The following is a 16678-nucleotide window of genomic DNA, read 5'->3' as shown; positions in this document are numbered from 1 at the left end:
GTTCCCCTCGTCTTCGCCGCCGCCGTTGTCGTCGTCGTCCCCGCGTGTGGGCGGCGTGTGGCAGGGTCTGTCCGCTTCCTCGCAGGGTCCTCGGACGGTCCGGACGAGCCTGATCGAGGCGCAGCCTGGCCTCTGGTCCCTCGGCTAGCCGGCTGCTTCTTCGGGAGGGTAAGCGGCCTTGCGTGCCCGTCGGTTCAGGAGCTCGGGCTGTAAGCTTCCTTGGCGCTTGTTGTGATGTAGTTACCGTTAATAGAACGGCATCTGCTATGGTGCGTTTGCCGATAATAAGAAACGGCAGGATCTCGATGCTGTTGTAAGAAAGAAAAACGATAACTAACGTTGTTGGATAGTGAGCTGGGTGCGTTGTCGATGTTGGACCTAGTCTGAGTGTATCAGCTTGGGACCAGCCGGTGTCCTCGGGCCTGTGAATTGCGCCTGTGTTTTAGAGTGGAAGGTGGACCTGTTAGAGGGCGTCCAGAGCAGGGCCATGAAAATGATCAGAGGACGCATCACCTATGGAGAGAGGCTGAGAGAGTTGGAGTTGTTCAGCCTGGAGAAGAGTAGGCCCCAGGGACACTTTCAATATATAAAGGGGGCTTATAAGAAAGATGGAGAAAGACTTTTTGCCAAGGCCTGTAGCGACAAGACAAGGGGCAGTGGTTTTAAACTAGAAAAGGGTAGGTTTAGATTGGGCATAAGGATGACATTTTATTACAAGGAGAGTGGTGAGGCACTGGAACAGCTTGCCCAGAGAAGCTGTGGATGCCCCATCCCTGGAAGTGTTCAAGGCCGGGTTAGATGGGGCTTTGAGCAATCTGATCTAGCGAAAAATGTCCCTGCCCATCCCAAGGGGCTGGACTAGATGACCTTTAAAGGTCTCTTCCAACCCACACCAACAAGCAGCCTACTCTGTGGAAACAGCAGAAGTCTGGGGCACCTGTGGGAACGCTGCCTCTATGCTTTTGGGAGTTGTGATGAGAACTCCATTACTTATGGAAAGGTGGATTGCCTCAAGCCAGCTGCAGTCTAAAGGCAGTCTGCTGTGTTGATGTAGTTTGCGTGGGTCCTGGCTCACTGCTATGAGAAGAATGAGGCTGGATAATCAAGAGATCATGGTTAATATAATTTCTGGTTTGCACCTTTCTGTGCTCTTTTAGTATAGAATACAATTATCCTGCAATTATCCTCAAACCAGTCTTAAGCTTTGTTCTTTTACACTATTCTGTAGAAAGAGAATCTGTCTTTCCCTTCCTTTCCCTGTTTGTACTTTAAAACTAGGTAACAACTAACATGGGTAATGGGTTTTTTTTTCTTGAGATTAACTGCTGTTTATTCAATTTCTCTCAAAATTTGCAGGTTACTTAGCGACAACTGTAGAAGAACTGTAATTGTGATGTTTTATGTTTGAACGATGGCAATGAATGACAGCATTAATATCTTGAACTCTGCTTATCTGGCAGTGGAATATATAGACTCTTTCTTGCCTGACAATCCCCTGCAGCAACCATTTAAAAATGCCTGGAATTACATGCTGGATAACTACACAAAGTTCCAGATTGCAACTTGGGGATCACTTATAGTTCATGAAGTTTCATATTTCTTGCTCTGTGTACCTGGATTTGTCTTTCAGTTTATACCGTACATGCAAAAGTATAAAATTCAGCAGGTAAGACAAAGTTGTGAACTACACACTTTGTAATTTGTCTTTGAACACATGAAGTAGAACATATAACTGTAGTATCCTACTTTCCAATTTATATGACCCCATTTCCTCTATCACTTGGACATCCTGGAAGTGACAGAGCAAAATTACAGTGTGAGGAGAGAAAGAGAAGGGGATTTGGGGGAAGGAAAAGAGTTTTTTCTGAGGGAGGGTTTCATTTCCACCATAGTGGTATAGGGAAAAAAGGGTATGTCACTCTTCATGTTAGCAAAATTATATTTATAGTTTATATATCAGCAGAGAAAGGTGTAATAGAATCATAGCATCTGGTAGTAGAGGTGTGTCTTAGTATTATAAAAGAATTACATGGTGTGCTTATTTAATAGCAAGTGTCTCTCTCAAAGTACCTGTGTGCACACCCTCTTGAAAGGATTTTGAACTATTTAACTGTGGAGAAAGCACGCTCCTAATTGATAGTAGGGGCATAGCCAGTATCTGAACATGATTATTTTCCCCCAGTTCATTGTAATATGAATTGGAAATTAATAATACCAGCTTCTGAAATTGCTACAGTAATTGGTAAAATGTCTCCCTGCAAAAGCTAGATGTTTTCAAGACAACTTATTTCTTCACAAGCATATATCTTCAGCTTCTCTTTGTATTATTTTAGCTGTGGAAATACATTCTGTGGTATGAAGAAGAAAAGCAAGCTTAGATTTGTATTAAACTGTTGAATATAAAGTATTCCTGCTAATCATAAACATAAGAAGAATAGTTTGGGGCAACTGGCAAAGATGACTTCTGTTAAGAGAGGCTTGCTTTAAATTTTATAGAAAGCTACCTTAGAAAATCAAGAGGTTTTGATGAAACTGAACCCAATCCCATGTAATTTGTATTGCCTGAGTTAATTTGTATTGTTGGAGGACATGCTATCTGTCTTCCAAGGTGAAACAAAACTGCCTCCAAAGTAATTTTTGCAGCACTTCTGTTATGTGCACTAGAAATATGTAACACAACTGACTCTTTTTGCTTCTTCTCAGGATAAACCAGAAACATGGGAAAAACAGTGGAAGTGTTTCAAAACACTCCTCTTCAATCACTTTTTCATTCAGCTTCCTATGATTTGTGGTACCTATTACTTCACAGAGTATTTTAACATCCCATACGAGTGGGAAGAGATGCCTAGATGGTAGGTAGATTTTTCTCATTATGTGGATGCTGAGTTACATACAGTTGGAGGCAGAATATTTAACAAGTAGTGTCGTCAACTCTAATAAGCAATAATTTTTTTGGCAATGTAAACTGTGTTTGTTTATCTTGCTTCTGTTGATACTTAACTGCTATAAGAGCTAATTAGAGCTTTCTAGATTTTTTTTTTTAATGGCCCCAAATTGTTCTGATAGCCAGAAGAAGGGGGATTAGGGGGAAGTTTATGGAAGCGAAGCAAGATTCATGATAGCATGGGTTAAATATTGGACTTCCTAGGGTTTTTTTAATCCAGAATTTTTTGATTCCTCCTAAGTGTTTCTTCTATCCACCTTGTTTTATATCATAGCAGCAGTGTGTTCCTCAAGGGAGAGAATGAACCACCTGCTTCCCATTCTCCTTCTTTTGCACTAAACTGATACACTTTTAAACAAAGCTGAATTAGTTACAAATGCCACCTTCTCCAGAACCCCCATGCCTATAGCAGTTCTTTACAACAGAAGGTCATCTTTCCTGGAAAGCTATTTTCTATCTGGTTTAGGTAGCTGATGTAGCTCTATGTTGTTATATCTAGGTCTTACACAGTCTATGGGTGTCCTCTATAGACTGTGTAACATTGAAATGACAGCTTGTTATACTGCATGCTAGCTCACTTCAGCATATCAACAGATGAGCTGACAAGCACAATAGCCCTTCTACCTGGTAATGAATACTTTTAGTATGTTAAAAAGATATTGTCTGTTATTCAGTAGTAGGCATAAACATTTCCCACCCTTATTAGCATATAAACTATTTCCTCTTTCAAGATTGTGTACCTGCTACTATATTCTATAACTAATAGCTCTTCTGCTTTTTAAAGGTATGTTCTGGTTGCCCAGTGTTTTGGATGTGCAGTGATTGAGGATGCCTGGCACTATTTCCTGCATAGATTGCTTCATCACAAGAGAATATACAAGTATATCCATAAGGTTCACCATGAGTTTGTTGTATGTATTACTTGATTTTTTTAAATAGTTTTTAGTATATGCAGTTTCATACAACTTAAATGTCTTATTTGAAAGACTGAAGAATTTTGTATCCCTCTGACAGTGGGCTAGATGTCTTTTCTTGAGCTCATTGTCAGGAGCAGTCATCCATTTTGTTTCTGAAAACACCTTCTGTAACTTTATTTCATTTAATGGGGATGAAGGATCGGACTCTTGCTAAAGTTTGATCATATCTGTTGAGCTAGGTGAAGTAGGCTTTTAAAAGTGTATTTATAGGCGTCATTGTTAGGGGAGGGGAAACTGTAGGTTTCAGGTTTTGAATGTTTGTCAGTTCTGCAGCTACATAGGTTGTTACCCAGAGCATACTAATCCCCAGAACACGATCCAGACAGGCAGCTCCTGCACGGCCTGCGTCTTTGAATGGTATGTGAAGCATACTTGATTCAGAGAAGGATTATAGCTTTGTTTATATGCCTCTGGAAGCAGTATAACCAGCTGGTGATATTTTGGGTGGTTTCGCATTTAGTGGTGTTGGAGCTGACATTGAGCACAAGGTAATGAGCCAAGCTTGACTGGAGGTGGCAATGTTCTGAGTCAGGTAGAGTCCAGCAGTGCTTACACCTTATAATTAGCATAGCTGTGTTTAGATCATCACAGAAGTCAGTGCTACTGTGTTTGTGTACTGCTGTGTTTCAGTGTATAACCTATACTGTGCCTAAGGTAAACTGCAAGCTACTGGGTCGGGGGTGGTTTATACAGGCTGCTAATAGTAGAGAAGCTTGATATTGATTGATGCATGCATATGTATGTACATCTGCAGCAGCAGCAGCTCAGCTGCTGTTTTCCTCTTGCTCTTGGCAGCCCCTCAGGTCTCTAGCAGGAGCAGCTTCTGGCCATTATTCTTGAGAGTGGTTAGCAGTTCACACAGAAGTGATCTGCAGACTGATGGCTGTTTCACTAAAAAACTTTCCCTGATAGTAAAAGGTGATGATTTTAAAATTACCCTTAAGCCAAAGTGGACTTTATTTTTTTCTGGCAATAAAACTTAAAACTTCCAGCATTAGGTTAAATTTTTTTAAACTTATCTTTGTATGGTGTTTTACTTTTGAAAACTCTATGGAATGTCTTTTCTGGTAAACCAAATGTAGGAATGACTGGTGTGGGGGTGTGTGTGTATAAAGGAGAGAAAATGTTTTATTTCAATTTCAAAATAACACTTGAATGGTATGAATTTATTTTAAAAAATCTTCAAAGATGAGGGGTTTTTATTTTTATTTTTCAAATAAATTTCTAAGTGAATCCTGATTCTGAGAATATTTTGGCTTCCTTTTTTCTTCTGCTTCCAAGACTGGATGTATAGCAAAGGTGATAGGAGCTTGCCAAATACTTTAATATTCCTGAAATAACGCTTTGGCCTGGGGTAATGGTAAGCCTAAATAAAAGTTTTCAACTTTTCAGCTAGTAGTGAAGTGTTTGGAATCACTAATGGAATGATAATCCTTATGACCTTGGAATACAGTTTTCTGTTTTCCCAACGAGGAGCTGAACACCTATGTTAAGGCCCTTGCTAAATCACACTGTTTTCTTTACCCACAACATCATTCCATTTGTCCTTTTGTAGTCTTTGGGGTAGTGGGAAGGGGAGAGTACCACAAAATGGTGATTCTGATTTGGGGGTATGTAAAATTGAAAATGATGACTGTTCTCCTGTCTGTTATCTCTTTCTAGTCTCCATTTGGAATGCAAGCAGAATATGCACATCCTCTGGAAACACTTATCCTTGGAACTGGCTTTTTTATTGGAATTGTTGTTTTCTGTAACCATGTGATTCTTCTGTGGGCATGGGTGATATGTCGCTTGATGGAAACCATTGACGTACACAGGTGAAATCCTTATTGCTTTTTAATAATTGCTTTTTCTCTTCTCCCTAAGTCTGTCTCAAACTTACCTGTCTCTTTCCCTGAGATTTACTGTTTATTTTTCACTGAAATACTTCTATGTGTCTTACAAAGGATGACACAGCCTGAACAGTTATCATTGTTTTCCGTTTTGAGGTACTGTTAATAGCAAATCTTGCTGATTAAAAGAGTGTAGACTATCAGCTAGAGCATCTCAAGGAGGGTTTCAGCAGCTAGGTGCCTCATTAGGATGTCTGGCTCTTGATATTTGGTGTATAAGTGAGCTTATGCATATTAGAACACCAAAAATCAATTACAAAAAGTAATATGCCAGCCAAGACGTCTTTCCATTTAATAGTTTGTCAGACAGTTTTCCTGGACAAGAGAAACTTTAGGCTATACAGCCACTGCCTGTCTTTAAAATAAACACATAAATAGCTTTTATTTGTTTGTTTGTTTATTGTAGATACAAAGGACAAGACTTCTGGTCTCTGTAGTAAAACTGACTTCTTTCAAATTTGGCTCCAAAATGCTAGTGCAAATTCCAGTAGTCTTAGTTGGGTTCATCTGCAAATGAATGAGTTTTTCTTTCCTGTGTTCAAGAGGAAGGGGACAGTAGGAGTTCATTTTTTAAATGCTAGTATTACACTTGACCTTGTATCTGTAAATATATTATGAAGCATACAGTGTATTATTGTAAGCTGAGTGTCAAGTGCTTTAGTGGAACATGAGCTACTAATGAACACATCATACAAGTCATTGCTGGTTTAGTTATGTATTGCTGTAGACTGAGAAGTATGTGTTGTGACATATCATAAAGTAATTGATGCAAAGTATGAATCTCCTTTAATAATTATTATTTTAGTTTGTTGTCCACATGAGGCATTCATAACAAATTACCTTGTGCTCTCCCCACTAGATGGTGGTAAGATGCTTTCCAGTACCGCTAATCAAAAGATTTGAAATCCCTCTAAAGCAAACTCTTCTGGTTTTAATATTACTTTAATCGTGTATTTTGAATTTTAAACATTTGAAGAACTTGCAGTAAGCTGAAAATAAGAGTAGAAGTACTACAGCTGTAGCTGATTTGAGATGCTGTTTGATGAGCAGCTGAGCCGATGTTCATAGCTTGTCACTAAAAAATAGTGTTATTTCTTATTCCTCCTTCCTAACTTCACTCTGAAGTCAGTTAAAGGTGCTAAGCCAGCAGGAAGTCAGCCACTGTGATTTTTTTAGGTGACTTGCTTAAATTCTTTTGTATTGCCTAGTAAACTGAGCTGAAAAGGTCAGCAAGTGCCAAAGCCATTGAGGGATAGTTTACAGAAGCATTTGGCTAGGAGAGGAGGAATCTTGTTTTCCTATTAAGCCAGCATTACAGTGATTACCTCAGGGCCTTATAATACCAAAAAAGTCATTTCTACAAAATAAAAAGAAAGTTAGTGTCCATATTTTGTGGTTTATGCTGGGAAAAATCCTTATAGTTGTTTGTTTGTTTGTTTGTTTGTTTTTCTCTCTCTCCCCTGTAGTGGCTATGATGTTCCGCTGAACCCTCTTCATTTGGTGCCTTTCTATGCTGGGGCCCGTTTTCATGATTTCCATCACATGAACTTTATTGGCAATTACGCTTCAACCTTCACATGGTGGGACAGAATCTTTGGTACAGACTCTCAATTCATTGCCTATAAAGAAAAAGAGAAGAAGCAGCAACTCATAATGAAGAAGAAGGCTAACTAAATTTCCAGTGTAAAAATTCTGATGCTAATACTGGTAGTCAACTTTTGCTTTTCTATAAAGCAAAATAGTGATTGGGTGTTAAGCATAAATCTTGTTCCTTGGCTACTAAGTGGTAGGGAAAAACAGCTAATTACACTGCAGTATCTTCCTAATGGGAATGCTTTCTATTTTATACGTAAGTACTGCATATATTTTAACTACAGATTTAAAGATGATGCAAAAAAAATGGAGATTACTTGTGTCTATCCTTTTTTTTTTTTTTTTTTTTTGGAAAAAAAATAAAATTCAGTTTTATCCTTAACGTTGCCCACTTTGGATCCAGGTAGAATTGTATATGTACACTGAAACGGGACTTAGTTTTTTTAAAATATATATTCATAAATTTGTAATATCAAATAGCAGAACATATTAAGTAGTATCGGCACTGTATTATTTAAATATTGGGTAAAAGTTGCTTAAAACCAAAACATCTGTTAATAGGAAGCTTGGAGAGGCCTTTTGCACATTGGATAATGCGAACTGTTAATAACAGAATACACAGCTAAACATGAGTTAGCAGAGACATTCCTGATCTAGATTTATTATGTTATTTTAGATTACAGGTAAAAAGAATGGAAGTTTTTATTTGAAGAAACTGGGTTTTGCTGCTCTTTAGAAGTTGGTCTGTCAGTGTACTTAGCATTTACATTACATTCCTCTCTATGTGTTGTAATTTGCTGAACTGACTTGTTGCTATATTTGCACTTGTGACTGATGAAATAAATGTGGCTTGGTTTGATGCGTGTATTATACCTTTCATATGATTTTTAATACAAACCTGTGATAAAAAACATGTAGGATATAGCATCTTACTCTGTTCATCTGTCTAATGAAGAAGCATTATTTCTGTTAGTATGGTCTACAACAGCTCCATCTATTAAACTACTTACAGAGGCAGCAGCAAGAAATGGAAACGGAGAACATCTTGTAAATTCTGCTGGTTCGTGTGTTGAAGGACTTGGATACGTAGCTACTCAGTGTAGCGAAAACTTTTGGGCCAAGTGCATTCTCAAGTTAAGCTACAGCTTTCACAAAGTAGAATCTCAAAATCTACTACTTGAGTTGTACTAGTAGAAAAAGCAGTAGTCTAATATTGTTGAATCTACTCTAAATATTTGTCTGTTGCACAGGAAATAACAGTGGAAGTATTTAAGAGGGGCTTAAACTCTTAGAAAGATCTTGCACTTTGTATTTTAATGTCAGCTGCTCTTCAGACTTCAGATACCACTTCATCTCCCTGTAAGTCCTTTAGAGATGTTTACAGTGTTTTGCTTACTTGAGACCACCTGAATTTTCATGCTTCTTCACATGCAGTCTGGTGTAATACTCAAAACAGGCACTCCTGTGAAAGTGCAGATGAGATCAGGCTTCTAACAAAAAAACAAGGTGTTAATGACATTCAGAGTGATTCAAATATTACTTGAGATGTGGGAGTGGTTCAGATTCCTCCTCTGCATGTGTTTTGTAGAAGCTTTTACTTCTTTATCTGTATCCCTGTTGATATTTGATGTTCTTCCCCTTCCCTCTAAAAGGAAGTAAAATACTTGACTGTAGCAAGTGAATGGAAACTGAAATCCCTGTATCGTTCAGTTTTTAGCAGGGACTTGTACTTAAGACTTCCTGAATCCATATGCACTGCCAGCCTGAACTCTCCATGGTGGAAGTGACCTCTTTAATCAGATTTCAAAGATGGCCGTTATCCTCTTTGCTTTGTCAACTCCCACTCTCATCCTGCAGCTGCAGTTATACTTAGCTTCATTTTACTGAACCCCCAGCCTAAAAATACAAGGAGCTTTCAGTGCTTCAGATTTTCCCTGTGTGCATGATTCTATTCACTGGTTCTCAGCCCGCTGGCTTGTGCCTATACACACACTGTTGCAAAATTGTGTACAACTGTGAGCCAATTGCTTAAATACTTCAGTAAAGTATCTGTAAAAGCTTGGCGCCTCCTCAGCTATTGGAGAGCTGAATCGGACGTCTACAAGCTTGATAGGATGACTTACAAAGTTACAATGTATGTTCCATTCTTCAAGACGTTTTGAAAATCAGGAATGTAATTTTAACACATTACTTATGCCATCTTTTTAGGTAGTGCATGTGGGGGTTTTTATGTTCTTTGCTCATTACTTGAATCCATATTTTTCTGACAGCTGTTGCTGTTTCAGGTTTTTGGGGCTATTTTATGTACATCTTTAGTGTACAATGTGATCACATTATTGCTTTTGATTCTCTTTCTTTAACAAATCCCTAGAGAATTATGCAAGCTGTGCTTTATAATTTTTTTTTTTTTTTTTCTGAAAAAATGTGCCCACTGGACCTCTCAACACAGGAACTTGCATTTGAAAATGACAGGCTTGTTTTGCTGCAGGACTCAGACCTGCATTCTGCCACGGCCCCACCACCTTTTCAAAAGCAGAACCTTGTATTTATTACTGAACACCATGCTCCCTGGTAAATGACCTACCTTGTTACTATGTATCGTTTATGCATATCAAAAACTGTGAGGCAATTACATTTTTGAAGTTTTAGACTTTTATTTAACAAGACTGCACTGGGGTTTTTTTTCTGATGTTTAGTGAGAGAGGCTATGAGTATGTGGAGCTCTGAAAACTAAGAGAGTTCTGTGCAATAGAAAAAAAATGAGAGCAATAAGGGTAATGGTTTTTGGCTCTTCGCAAGGCACAACAAAACCTTACACAATCTGTTGTCCTTTATCCTCTTTAGCAAGGAGGCAGATTTAACTCTTAAAAGTGGTAGGGTAGAGGGGAATAAGTGGGGGAGCAACATTTTCCACAACTTAATCTTTTCCTGAAAGTCCAGTTTAGTTTAAGTAAGGCTCATCTGTGGGAAACAGCAGCTTGCACTGTCCCTTAGGATATGACAATAATTAAGTCCCATGAAAGCCATGAATTAATTTCTTGGGTTTTGTGTCAAAAAAACATGAGAACTCAAAAAGTATAATAAATTGTTAAGATTAGGATTGTAAAATAATCAACTGCTTTTGGTTGCTGATGTGGAATACTAAATAAGGAGGTTTATATTACACTACAGCACAGTTTGCCAGAAAATGTTAATAGTGATTGATACTATGATTATATTTGTAGATTATATGACTTCATTTATTTTCCTCACTGAGTTTATAATAAATGACTGCTGAGTGTTTTAAGATCATTTTAAAGAAAAGTGCTGTGTTTCTAGATTTTTAACATTCATTTTTATTGAAAAATGATATTGTTGAAACTACAGATAGTTACTGCTGGCAACAGTGTCTGGTTCATTGCCTCCAAATCTCCATCCCGTTACTGTTCCCTCTCTCTCTCTGTCAGCTGCAGCCTTCTGGTAAATCTCAGCCATTGAAACCTGTAACTGGCAGGTCCAGGGAGAAGGCAACTTTTTGCCATTGGTTCTGGCTATAACTTTCTATCTGTGAAGGTAATAAACACAGCGGTCAAATCGCTTCTGATGTCTTGTTTCAGCTGTAGATACCAGAACTGCATGTCCAGATCATTGTCTCTAATACCACCTTGGTGGTATAATCACATCCATCCTCTTAATCATTGTCCTTCCGTCTAAACATTCAAAGATAAAATTAGCTGTTCTGCAGCATTGCACTGGAAAATATGGCCAAGTTACCCATCTATTGTGATCTCTCGATGCTTCTAGCCATGCTGCTTGCCAGGCCATTACGAGCGTGTTTTATATTTCTTGTTTTTAAGTGTAACTTGCAATTTGCTGCTCTGAAATAGTTAAATGTGCTTGACTTACCAAGTAATCTAAATCATAGTCCAGTGTTCCTTTTCTTTGTCATCCACAAATTTTAATCAGTTTTGATTCACATTTATGTCATCACTGAATAAATTAGCCCCCGGACTTGAAATACCAGTCCCTGTGGAAGACCAGAAGAATGTTCCTGTTAGATAATGACTCACCACTTAAAAAAAACAAACCCTGCCAGCCACTTTTGCAAACTCTCACAATGGTCCTGCATGGTAGTTTCTCTGTGTGTTTCTTTCTGAGTGTTTGGTGCTATAGCCACGCCACCTCTCAGAAACAGCATTGCAGGTCAGTGTCCAGGACCTAGTGTCACCCCAGGAGCAGTGATTACTCCTGCAAACTGAAACAAGGGGCCGCAATAAGCCACGGCCATTTGTGTAGGCTTGCAGTGTGCAAGTGCGAATGTCGGGTACGTTTTCTATGAAATTATGGGTGGGAGTGTTGATCTGCTCGAGGGTGGGAAGGCTCTACAGAGGGATCTGGACAGGCTGGATCAATGGGCCGAGGCCAACTGTATGAGGTTCAACAAGGCCAAGTGCTGGGTCCTGCACTTGGGTCACAGCAACCCCATGCAGCGCTACAGGCTTGGGGAAGAGTGGCTGGAAAGCTGCCCGGCAGAGAAAGACCTGGGGGTGCTGGTTGACAGCCAGCTGAATATGAGCCAGCAGTGTGCCCAGGTGGCCAAGAAGGCCAACGGCATCCTGGCCTGTATCAGAAATAGTGTGGCCAGCAGGAGCAGGGAGGTGATTGTTCCCCTGTACTGGGCACTGGTGAGGCCGCACCTCGAGTACTGTGTTCAGTTTTGGGCCCCTCACTACAGGAAAGACATTGAGGTGCTGGAGTGTGTCCAGAGAAGGGCAACCAAGTTGATGAGGGGCCTGGAGCACAAGTCTGATGAGGAGCGGCTGAGGGAACTGGGGCTGTTTAGTCTGGAGAAAAGGAGGCTGAGGGGAGACCTTATCGCTCTCTATAACTACTGAAGGGGGGTTGTAGCGAGGTGGTTGTCGGTCTCTTTTCCCAAGTAACAAGTGATAGGATGGGACGAAATGGCCTCAAGTAGCACCAGAGGAGGTTTAGTTTGGATGTTAGGAAAAATTTCTACACCAAAAGGGTTGTCAAACATTGCAACAGGCTCCCCAGGAAAGTAGTTGAGTCACCATCCCTGGAGGTATTAAAAAGACGTGGTGCTTAAGGACATGGTTTAGTGGTGGAATTGTCAGTGCTAGGTTAACGGTTGGACTCGATGATCTTAAAAGTCTTTTCCAACCTAAACAATTCTATGATTCTATAATTCTATGAAATTTAAGTTGCAGTCTATAAAGAGGCTCTACGCAGAATTGTTACATGTATAAGATGTTCACCACCCCAGCAAGAACACAGTAAGCTCTTAAATACTGGGTAGGGTTGAGTTTCAGTAACATGGGTGTCACCTAACAGGTGGAGGCAATAAAAGATTCAGTCTTGCAGTACATAACTGGAAGGAGTGTTTTTTTTCTATTCCCTTTCTGTAACCTCCTGCGTAACTGCCCCATCTGTATTTGGATTTTTAAAAATTCATTCTTTCTTTGTTTAAATTTTCTTTGACCTGCCTTATGTTAAGCCTGTTCTCAAGCTATCAAGCTACTGGAAAAGCTGCAACTTTCTATATCAACCCTGTTTTGCAAGCATCCAAGAAATAGAGCCACTGATTTGTGCAAGACATTTTGGAGGCTGGTAATAGAAGCTTCTGTCTTGAAGACATAGCTTCAGGTTTAGTATGCGTATATAATCAGCACTGAGAGAAGTTTTGTAAAAGCTTCTAAGAGCTCACAAGTTATCTCTACCTAGTTGCTTGGTAATTTGTGAACACTGAGATTAGCTGTTCTCTGTTCTAATTACATTGGAGCTATTCTATTCCTATCATTAATTTCTTAATTGAAACCCTTACCACCTTTTATCTGGTCTTTTAGGACATATATGGTCTGTAGCTGTTTTTTCTGTGTTTTTTCTGGTTTTTCTAGTTGTGCTGTGTTAATACCCTGATTAGTCTTTCAGAATTTTTCCAAGGCTTGAAAATGCAATATAACTGGATATTAGCAAGCCAAAGACAGCCCTCCTCAGAGGGGGGCTTAAAGACCAACTAGTGATTTAGCCTTGCTGATCTCAACATGCTTCTCCCTTATGCGTTATGTTCAGCATCCTACTTGCTTATTATTATTAGAAAACACTCTCTTCCTCCTGTGGGATAGTGCACCCTCTCACTTCTTTCAAATACAAACTAGAGAAGTTTATTGAGTATTTCCATGGCACAATTATTAACAGTAATTTGTTATTAATAGCATAAACATCTCATCTCCATCATAGATTGTTTTTAGGATTTCTGTTGTTCCTAATGTACTTCTATTGTTTCTAATGGACATAGCGTTAGGGTTCTCATTTTGGTTTATAGAAGAAAGTAGTTGCCTCAGCCTGCTTGTCTTGCCACACAAATGAAAAAAGTTATTTACTCAAGTCTTGTAAGCAGAACTCTCTGACTGTGAGGGTTTTCTGGAAGATTTATTTATATACTTGCTGGTGAATCATGATTTGCTGAAAAAGACAGATTCAGGCAAGTCAGAAGTATTTGAAAATTTGAATCACATTTAGCAAATTGTTTTGGCCAAAAGAATAGAGTGATATGTAAATATATATGAATATTATATATATGTTTGTGCATGTGTATATATATATTTGTCTATAAATAAGTATTTTTGGGAACGTCAATGAAGTTTTCTTCACCATTACCAAATTATTTAGACTGCGTCTGTTAGCAAAATATAATCTACTATTCGGTGTCATATACAGACATAAAAGAGAGGTAAACCAGATTTGAAATCTGCTGATCAGGACACTTTTCTGGACAGGGGGCTCTTGAGCTCTACTCCCTGCTCTAATTAATATTATTAGCTTACAAGGCCATACCCCAGAGCCTGGTTATGCATATAGGCTGGGGATGCCCTTGGGGTTAGAGTAATTCCTCTGAGACTAAGGCAAGTGCCAAACCTTTTTCCATATTACAAGGAAGTTTGGCCTTTGCCTGTGATGATAATCGTCATCTCTGAACTATGGAGAATAGGAGGAGGGATTGGATACAAAGGAACTCATCAATTTATTCCTCCTGCTCAGTTCTGCGAATGCTTCTATGCTCTCTGAGAATCTAATCACTGTTTCTTAATCCCTTATTAAAAAGAAATTAGTACATATGAACTCAAAATGAAATATTTGGTAATATAGAAAATGTCCTGTTTTACACAAGATGTGTATATGCATGTGTTTTTATAAGTACTCATCCCCTTAATTTTTTAAGGGGTAGGGGGTTAATAAGTATGGAAATTAATGTAAATCCATTCAGACCTAGTTGTGAGTCTAATTTTGTGTAGTGGAATAATAATCCACTGCTTGAAGAGATTAAAAGAAATAGATTATTTCTGAGCCTACTTCTATCTTTTAGTGACGTTGTATTTTGGGTAAGTAAATTTGAAGGGAAGCCAATGAGAGTTGCTACACTGCACAAGGTTTTTTTTGACTGATCAGAAAGTTCTCCCAGAAAATGATACTGTAAGTCTCAGTTCACAGCATCAGCAGATTTGTTTCCTTTGTGTATAAGGTGCAAGGGAAAGTGATGAAGAAAACAAGGAATACCTAGCCTGTGATGAATGTAGCCGACAAAACTGATAAAGAACGTGAATCTTGAATGCTACGTCAGCTACCTTTATTTGCAGTTCATTTTGGAGCTCTGAGAGCATTGCACATATTGCACAAAATTCTAAAGTGGCGTGAAGTCATAAACAAATTTGTAATACAATTCATGCTGTTAGGGAGGAGAGAAGTCAGAGGGATGGCACTTCCGTGATCCTAAATGTGAACAGTGATCTTGGTAAGAGAAAACAATGTATCAGGGAGCCTCTGTACATTCAAGTCTTGCAAAATGCTTAGAGCAAATTTGCATTTGCGTTGTCACAACCCCAGAGCTAATGTGACATGATATGATAGGTCTCTCCCAAAGTTTTCTAGCAGTAAGAACAGAGAGTTGAAGGCTCCAAGAAGTGCTCTGAAGGTGCCTTTGCACACGGTTGCTTTCCTGTAACCCTGGAATTAAACTGGGCAGAGAAGCTTCTGAACCCAGTTGGCTTTGAAGGGTGGTAAGGACTGGGTGAGCTGGCCTTTGGTTCTTGCTATGAAGAAACATGTCAAATAATCCAGGACAGTCAGTAAAGGACACTGAAAGTTAGCAAGTATAGGTGAATATATAAGTATCTGTATATAGTAGTTGCATTTTCAGGTCTGAGTTTCAGATGCTGGATGAGTTTCTGAGCTGGTATATCACCAAGCATCAATGCAGATGTTCTCCTAGAAGACATTATTTCCATTTTCTTCTTGGTCGGAACTAGACAATCAATAATTTAGGAAAACATCCATAGGATCACAAAGAATTATTAACAAATCTTCCTGAAAACTGATTCAGTATAAATTGGTGATTGAAGGGGATGTTATACGGGCTCACCCTTTTAGATCAGAAGAGCAGGGTAAAACACGTATTAAATTATTGAGGACAAGATTCTATTTGTAGAAGGATGAATTGGATGCGTGATTTTCAAACTTTTCAATATTTTGAACCTCTCAAAATTTCCCAGTGAGGCTTTGTGTCCTTTAAAAATAATAAAAAAAAACCCTGATGTGGAAGTTGCTCTTTAGCATTTAGCCTTTTGCTTTTATCAGTTGTCCTTGACAGGCTGTTTCGATGCAGTCTAAACACCTATGCTTATAAAAACAGCTTGAAAAAACAGATGGCTTCAGAAGTCCTGTAGCAGAGACTGTGATTTATTATTCTATTGCGAATGGTTCCTCACAAGAGCATTCCCATTGAACGTAACGGGATGTGCTCTTTAAGTATTCTCAGTGTCAGAAAGTAAGTCTTGCTTTATCCTTCGCTTTCCGAGATGCAGCAAAACTACCTTATAGCTGATGAGCGCAGCAACCCTATAGATGATGTTTTATAGCTCTCCTTGTGAGGTCAGTGAAAGACGTTCGTGTTGTTCTGCGATAGTACTGTCGGAATCTCTCACGGAGCGCTCTGTCTGCTCACTTAGGTTTTTGACAGCGGGTGGTGCACTCGGTGGGACTGCGCGAATGCCGCGCAGGATGAAAGGATTTCACGGAGCAAGATAAAGACGCAATGTAGAAAACGTGCTTTTTTTTTTTTTTCCCCTCGCCCGCATACTGGTTGATGAAAACAGCTTCAGTGCCTTTCGCCCGCACCTTGCGGCTCCGGTACGGCGGGGCCGCGCACACGCCTCCGCCCTCCGCGGGGAGCTCTCGCTCCTCCCGCCGCGGCCCGCGGAGACGGGCGGAGCGGCCGG

General features: G+C 39.4%; 2 protein-coding genes across 2 annotated transcripts in view; both read left to right on the top strand.

Annotated features, from left to right (window-relative positions):
- Positions 1-1351: 1351 nt before the first annotated feature.
- On the top strand, positions 1352-8372 carry MSMO1 (methylsterol monooxygenase 1). Its single transcript, XM_010586066.1, has 5 exons — positions 1352-1666; positions 2704-2852; positions 3729-3855; positions 5584-5738; positions 7280-8372. The coding sequence occupies exons 1-5, from the start codon at positions 1412-1414 to the stop codon at positions 7485-7487; spliced, it is 894 nt and encodes a 297-aa protein (XP_010584368.1). The 5' UTR covers positions 1352-1411; the 3' UTR covers positions 7488-8372.
- Positions 8373-11702: 3330 nt separating this feature from the next.
- Positions 11703-16678, top strand: part of CPE (carboxypeptidase E) — a 65011-nt gene continuing 60035 nt past the window's right edge. The window contains exon 1 of the mRNA XM_010586275.1: positions 11703-11709. Coding sequence (XP_010584577.1) covers positions 11703-11709 — 7 coding nt within the window. The remainder of the gene's footprint in view (positions 11710-16678) is intronic.

The sequence above is a fragment of the Haliaeetus leucocephalus genome, unplaced genomic scaffold (assembly GCF_000737465.1).
Source record: "Haliaeetus leucocephalus isolate CR32 unplaced genomic scaffold, Haliaeetus_leucocephalus-4.0 Scaffold140, whole genome shotgun sequence".
NCBI classification, from domain to species: Eukaryota; Metazoa; Chordata; class Aves; order Accipitriformes; family Accipitridae; genus Haliaeetus; species Haliaeetus leucocephalus.
Note: the sequence above shows the minus strand (reverse complement) of the source record. Positions and strands in the feature narration are given on the sequence as shown.

Coding starts and splice junctions, on each gene's coding strand:
- MSMO1 (XM_010586066.1), top strand. CDS start 1,412: ATGGCAATGAATGACAGCATTAATATCTTGAACTCTGCTTATCTGGCA. Junction 1,667..2,703: donor AAAAGTATAAAATTCAGCAG/GTAAGACAAAGT, acceptor GCTTCTTCTCAG/GATAAACCAGAAACATGGGA. Junction 5,739..7,279: donor GAAACCATTGACGTACACAG/GTGAAATCCTTA, acceptor TCTCCCCTGTAG/TGGCTATGATGTTCCGCTGA.